Genomic DNA, 7,156 nt, shown 5'->3' with positions numbered 1-7,156 from the left:
TACAAATTGGAAAGTCAAAGTTCAAGATCCTATGAGATTTATGATAATAAAATGACCATATCACAATCTCGATCACCATGATAAAACTAAATATGTGGAGATTGATAAACACTTTATTAAAGAAAAATTAATCAATATATTGATATACATGCCCTATATTTCGACTATCAAACAACCAAACGACGTTTTTACCAAAAGACTAGTAGAGACCATTTTTCATAAATTCTATTTTTGCATTCGTTTGAGGGGGAGTGTTGAAATATTCTCTTACTATATCTTGGGATTATGATTGAAATTGTGTTTGAATATATATATATATATATATATATATATATATATATATATATATATATATATATATATATATATAAGTAATATGATTTTTTTTTAGCAAGGTTTTTTTTTTCATCTTAATTTTTTCTTTAAAACATATGTATTTTTTTATCAAATTAGTTATACAGATACAAAGGGTCTTATATAGACTTCAACCATTCCAAACAAATGGTGTCAGCATTACACTCAAGCGTCGAGATTGGCTACCAATCGTGTCAACAAAGTCGCCACAAAAATAAACCGTCCAGATCTAAAGAAACAAACTCCAACGGCCCCGATGCCGCCCATGGCGATTGACCACACATCACAATCACAAAAGAGGGTGACGGTAGCCCTTACCCAAAAACGAAAGAAAAAGAAGGCCCACGTGTCCCATACTCAAAGCCGTGTTACTTGGGCGAAACGAAAACGACTGATAATAGGCAGAAGAGAGAGCCGAAGATTGAAATTCTGCAAGGGAGAGAATGGTGTTGTGGGAGATCACATTGGGAACTGCCTATTTCTTAGGGCTCAAACGAACCTACAAGCTCATTCTCAGGATTCAGCGTCGCCTCGTCGGCCCTAATCACCCTAAAATCCGTCATTTTCTTCATAGGTACCTCTTCTTCATTTGATTTTGCTTCTTTTCTTTCTTCAATCTGGGAGATTTTAATTTTCCTGTTGTTTTGACTGTGGATGAGTTGATTTGGTTTGATTCGCATTTTAGGTTCATTTGATTGATAGATTTTTTCTTTGATTCATGGTTTGTTTGAAAAATGTGCGATGATGGATTTTGATTTTTTGTTTGTACTTTTCCTCTTTGCTTCTAATCTTTGAACTGATTTGATTGGAACTAATGAAGAATGATGAAGGTTAGAACCTCAATTTGGAATCAAGAGATTGTATAGAGGATGAGTCTGGAAGTGGCGAGAAGGAAAGACCCTAAATTTATTTCTTTCCTTTCATTTTATTTTATTTTGTGCTTGTCTTTGTATTCAAGGAAGCATGAGGAAAAAGCAAGATTGGAAGATACTCGGGGTTTGTGAAATTAATCGTATCTTGTGCTAAAATTTTGTTCCTAACTTGGGAAGAAAGCCTTCTAAAATCTTCCCTTTTGTTTTCTGCTCACCTGAAAAATTTAAAAACTAGAGCCAAGGGAAATTTAAGGCTATGCTTGGTTCGGAAAATTTGAGGAAAAATGAGAGGGAAAGAAAACAGAGAGGAAAAAAACTAGGAAAGAAAAGTGAAGAAAAATAAAAAATAAATTTAAAGTCAATAATTTATTTTTATATGCTAGTTGAAACCCATTTCGCTTATTTTAACTCTTCTCCGTAAAGATTAAATAATTTGAAAATACATAAGTTTCTAACTAATTTTAACTATATTTGATTTTTTTTCGTATTTTTCATAGTAAAATCAAATATAAGAAAATCATTTTCCTTAACATTGTTTTTGTTTTCTTAGTATTTTTCTGAAACCAAACATTTTTCTTGATAGGTTAAAAGAAAATATATTAATAGTGCCTAAAAAGGGGGTGCACCAAGTTAAAACATTTTCCTGAAACCAAACATAGCATTAAGATTTTCCATGGTTTCCCTTCTTTCTAATCAAACAAGGTACTAGGGTTTCTTTTGATAAAATTGAGAGGGAAATAGCACAAACAATAGCTACCCTGAATGTTGTGAACCATGATTAAGTGAGTTTGCATGGTCCCATATTGTGTGTTGTTTCTTGACAATATGGTTTAAGGGGCTATTTAAATTGTGCATATGAAGAGGTACTTTAGCATTGGAACTCCTACAAGAAAGCCTATTTTCCTCTTGGCACAACAGACTTTCATAGAATATTAGGTTCTGTTTGGGAATGTTTTCAAAAACAATTTTCAAAAAATAGTTCTTAAAACCAACTTTCAATTATTTTTAGGAGCAAAATTCTATTTGGGAACTCAAATATAAAAAACAATTTTCTTGACTTATTCTCAATGCAGGTATTACATGCTAATGTACAATGCGAAGTTTCCAAACTGGTCTCCATATTTTCAATTGTTGCTCGGAACACTAAAAAATAACTAAAAACACTTAAAATTTGTTCTCGACAACAATCTATTTTCAAAACAAATTCTCAAAAAGTTGTTTTTGTCAAAAGATTATCAAACATGGTTTCTAAGTTAGAAATTTGTTTTCAAGAACAGTTTCCAAACCGGGCATTAGTTTTCTGGTTGAGTGAAGTGTAGGAGATCATTATATGTAAAGACAGGACATTTTTACTAATTTCTTAGTGTGCATTGCTTTTTCTCTCATGAATTCATTCTGGATTTTCTCCGCATTATTCCTGATATAGGCAAGTCCCAAATTTTAGTTACTGTTATGCCTACATCCTAGTAACTCCAGAATCCCAAAACCAACCATAGGGTAACAGCCATAGAAAATAACATTCCATTTTATTGAATCTTCACCTATAATTTATAGTATATTTAGTCTTTCTGATTAAGAAGGTTGTGGTAGAGGTTGCACATTATTACATTGATTATATCAGAGAGATACCATGCTAGCTATAAAACTTTACACTGCATAAATTGAACATACAAGACCATCTGGAGAATGGAAAATGGAAATTTCCAAAGAATGGAACCTGTGGAAGCCCCAAGCAATGAAGTGTTAAACCTATAAGATGTTGCAAATATTTGTGGATATCCTTCAATAGATTAACAGATATAGTTCACAGTTTCTACTGCAGCTTGAATTGTGATGCATTGATTTTGGCATCATTTATCCAAGATTCACTATAGACAGAGATGGAGTCTATAAAACTGTCCTCTAGCAATTTGTGAAAGGTAGGAACACTAGAAACTAAAATTTGCTGGCGAATCACCTTTTTCTACCTTGTTCTGCCTAAAACTTTGCACCTGTACTGAAAATCCCGGAGCTTAGCACATTCCTATTATATGCTACCTTTGTTGTTTTTAGCCATCAGAATCATCCTCTGTTGATATCACATTTCTTGTCAATTTTGCACAAGCATAGTTAGTGTAATGAGAGGTGGAAATGGGAGACATGACAAATAGAAGCAAGAAACATTGTCTGGAATCTTTTTTCTTTTCTTCTTTGATGGGTAAAGATAGGCATGTATGAATTAGTAATTGAAAAAGGTACACCAGATTATATAGGACATGTACAAGGAGCACCTAAAGGAAGGCCTTGAAAGCAACGAAAAGAGAAGAAATCTTGATCAACGTCAGTGTTTGGTAATGGAGTGTGCATGCCCCCCTGCTGTTAAGCTTTCAATTTTATTGGGTTCCAAATTCAATATTTGTATCCTTTGTCGAAGAAATGGAGAAAATTTTCAAAACAACATCAACTTCAATGTTCAAGAGCAGAATTTTTCCAAAGAAATGGTCAATTGTAGAGACTTCGCAATCTGGGTAGCAGTGGTGTCTTTTGGTAAATGTTGATTGCTATCTATTGTTTTATATTATTTTATTCTTGTTTTTCTTTTTTTCTTTTTTTTTTTTTTGTGTGGGGGGGGGTTGGGGGGGGTGGGTGGGTGGTTGGGTTTTGACAGATATATACTTCACATATTAATTAGAGATATAGGCATGTGTCATTTCCAAGTCAGGCACATTATCATTTTTATTATTTAGGTAACAACTGCAAAACCCCAGTCATAAACACAATCTTTTTCTTGAGATTTTCCTATTGGCATTCATCTGTGCACATGTGTGCAAAATAGAATCGAGCGAAACTTAGCTTTGATTAATTAGGCTTTTGGGGCCTATGCTGATGTTGCAACTTGGAATCTTCTGGCACCCATGATTACACAATGTCCTGACTCTTTTTTTTTTTCTGCAGCATGAGCTTTAGGCCCTTTCATTTCATCAAAAACTGAAATGTGAAAAGGGGCATGTAAATAACAGTGGGTAAGACGTGTTTTGTAAATGTGACTGATAGTTATTAGAGTGTTTTGTGATACTGATTCATATTTGAGTATTTCCATTAATCTGAGATGAATGGAGCATTATCACTAAACTTTGTTTCTCTTTCTGCTCTGTTGCCAAAATAACCAATTTCAGGCACTGATGCATTTGTTCTAGTACATCTGTTCCTTAACATCTTTCCGGTCTTTTTGAATTACTATGTTCCACTTGGCAGGCGAACACGAGCTGTCTTTGATGTTGCACTAAAGGTTCATCGGAGTATTCAAGAAAGAGACATTGAAGTGGGGCGGAACCTTGGTAACCGGATCCTCCGTTGCCTTGACCGCATGAAACCATCTGCTCAGATCCGTGGTTCCCTAGAAAAACCCCATCTGGCTGGCAGCACAAGCAGTAGCATGACTAAGCAGGCAAGCAATGCCCAACACCAGAAAACTCAGGGGGCCACCATCCAAAAATCCAGCTTCAAGGGTGTGGATCATGAATCCAAAAGGCATTTGTTTTCCTCTTCCAAATACATATGGCACAAACCCTTCTCCCCTATCACAATGATGATGCGGCCCCCAACATCTGCTGGGATGACCACCCAATATAGGCACATGTCCTTCTGGGGCCCTGAAGTGCTGAGATCAAGTTGCGGGAGAGCTGGGTTCGAGGGGGTGATTCGGAAAGACATAATGCAGTGGATGCTGCAGAACTAATGGCCGAAACTGCCATTTTTTTTTTTAAATAATTTTTTTTGCTTCCTCCATAGATTACATTGGCTGTTGTACATTCTTTTGAGCCTCTTCCGGAACTTGCTGTTGCTTGAGGTTGAGGGTGGTGGCTCAACCCTAAATTGGGCAGTAGAGTCCCATATCTGGGTCTGTAAAAGATTAGTAATAAAAACCACACGGGTAGGGTGAACCAAAATGAACTGGTGGACGGCTGGTGTTGCTGGTTGTTTTGAGTTGTTGAAGGGAGTGAAACGGGCACAGTGGATTTGACCTGGCTTTTATAACTTTATTATTCACATGGTTGGATTTTTTTGGGATAAAGTCTTTGGCTTTCTTGTCTGTTGAAGTAATGGGGGAATAATAATAGATGGCATTATTACAACTTGTGTTGTGTGTGGTTTGTTTGTGAAAAAGGAAGTTTGTGTAGCAAAATTCAGGTCTCCCTCTTTTTTGAGGCCTATCTTTTTTATGTTCAGAAAGGGAAAAAAAAAAAAAAAAAGGGAAAGGAAAAGTAACTAAACAATAAAAATAGATTTAAATTCAGTAAATCAATTTCACAAGTTATTTTAATTTTTTATATAAAGATAATCTAAAAAGAGATAACTTGTTTTATTAATTCTAATTATATTTGATTTTTTTATATTTTTATTATGAAATCAAATGGGAAAGGCTGATTTTTTCCTTTTTTTTAAAAAAAAATATAGAAATAAGTAGTAATTTTTATATAAGACAAAAAGAATTCTTAGAGGTTTATATTAAAAATAACTATTTTAAAAATTGTTTAAAAAATTAAGGTCTAAAAAAAATTATCATTTTAAATTTTAAAATTTTCTAAAATGTTTTTTTTAAGGACATAGCATATCTATACATTTTTGGGACAATTGTGTTTTTTTAAGCTTTGGTAAATTAATTCATAGGTGGTAAACTTAAAATGCCATGTCAATTGTCTAAAAATTTTGAAATAAAGGCCATAAGGGTCACCACCCCCCTATCTCTTTCTTTCCCTTCGTAAACAGCATACTCACAGACGATGTCGACTGTGACTATCCCCCAATCAGTTCCTTCAGCAACCGAGGATTGTGAGCAACTTAGAAAAGCCTTTGCATGTATTTTATCACCATCATTCCCAAATCCAAATGACGAGGGGCTTGAATTCCTTTCTCACATTTTGATGTGATCATGTCAGTTCATTTGATGATGTGTTGGATCTTTGTTTACTGGGTTAGTATAGGGTTTTAGGAAAGGCAACCATTTTGATCTCGTGTTGGGGTGTTTAAAAAAATTTTGAACTTAATAACATAGCCTTTTTGGATGCAGAGTGGGGGATAAATGAGGCTTTGATCATATCCATCTTGGCTCATATGAATGTAGCACAATGTAAGTAAATTCAAGAAACTTACAGTGAATCTTATGGAAAAGATCTCCTCAAAAATGCCATTTCACTTGTCTTAAAAAATTTTCACTTTAGAATCTGCTTGTTGGGTTTATCGTCCAAAGAGAAGAAATGGGTATCGTCCAGAAGGTGAGCTTTGGGGAAGAAGATTCTCCGATGATGATGCAAGTCCTCTAGAATAGCTATCCTTCGGATCAAACATATCTTGAAAGTAGAAAAGTTGGTCCACCACACGAAATGGAGAAAATGAAAAACTTCGATGAAGAATGGCTACAACTGTGGTCGTGATGATGACAATGGCCCAACAACCTCCTATGAAGATGAAAATATGCTAAATAGGGTATATGCCCTTTTGGAGTAGAATTGTGGGGTAAGTATATTTTCTAGAATTCGAACCTAGGTTGATGGAGGATTGAGTGTGTTTTTATTAGGTTTAGGGATGAATTGTGACATTCATATTTGTGAAAATTATTTTGCTATGATCCAAAGCACAAGCCCATTAATTATATGATTGAAACTCCTTTATGTTTGAGTAAGAGATTAATAATATGATGACTAGTAGTTAGGGAATAAATTGATAGTTCAGTTTTTCCTTATTTTATGAACTAAAAGATTGTAAACATGATTAACCTATGCATGAGCAGACATTTAGTAGTAGTTGTATGGAATTTCTTTCTTTGTACAAGACATTTACACTAAGTGTACAAGGTACATGTGCTTACTGTACAAGGGTGTACAAAGGTACCTATGTTGAAGGATTTGAAATCCTTTTAAAATCATTTCCATTTTGAAAGGATGAGGGAC

The 7,156-nt window shown here is 34.5% G+C and overlaps 1 protein-coding gene across 1 annotated transcript; it reads left to right on the top strand.

The window, feature by feature from the left end:
* Positions 1 to 681: 681 nt before the first annotated feature.
* LOC100260748 (uncharacterized) lies at positions 682 to 5,341 on the top strand. Its single transcript, XM_002277445.5, has 2 exons — positions 682 to 928; positions 4,461 to 5,341. Exons 1-2 carry the CDS (start codon positions 798 to 800, stop codon positions 4,942 to 4,944), a joined length of 615 nt encoding a protein of 204 aa, XP_002277481.1. The 5' UTR covers positions 682 to 797; the 3' UTR covers positions 4,945 to 5,341.
* The last annotated feature ends 1,815 nt before the right edge of the window (positions 5,342 to 7,156 follow it).

Source organism: Vitis vinifera, chromosome 2 (assembly GCF_030704535.1).
Source record: "Vitis vinifera cultivar Pinot Noir 40024 chromosome 2, ASM3070453v1".
Taxonomy (NCBI): domain Eukaryota; kingdom Viridiplantae; phylum Streptophyta; class Magnoliopsida; order Vitales; family Vitaceae; genus Vitis; species Vitis vinifera.
Note: the sequence above shows the minus strand (reverse complement) of the source record. Positions and strands in the feature narration are given on the sequence as shown.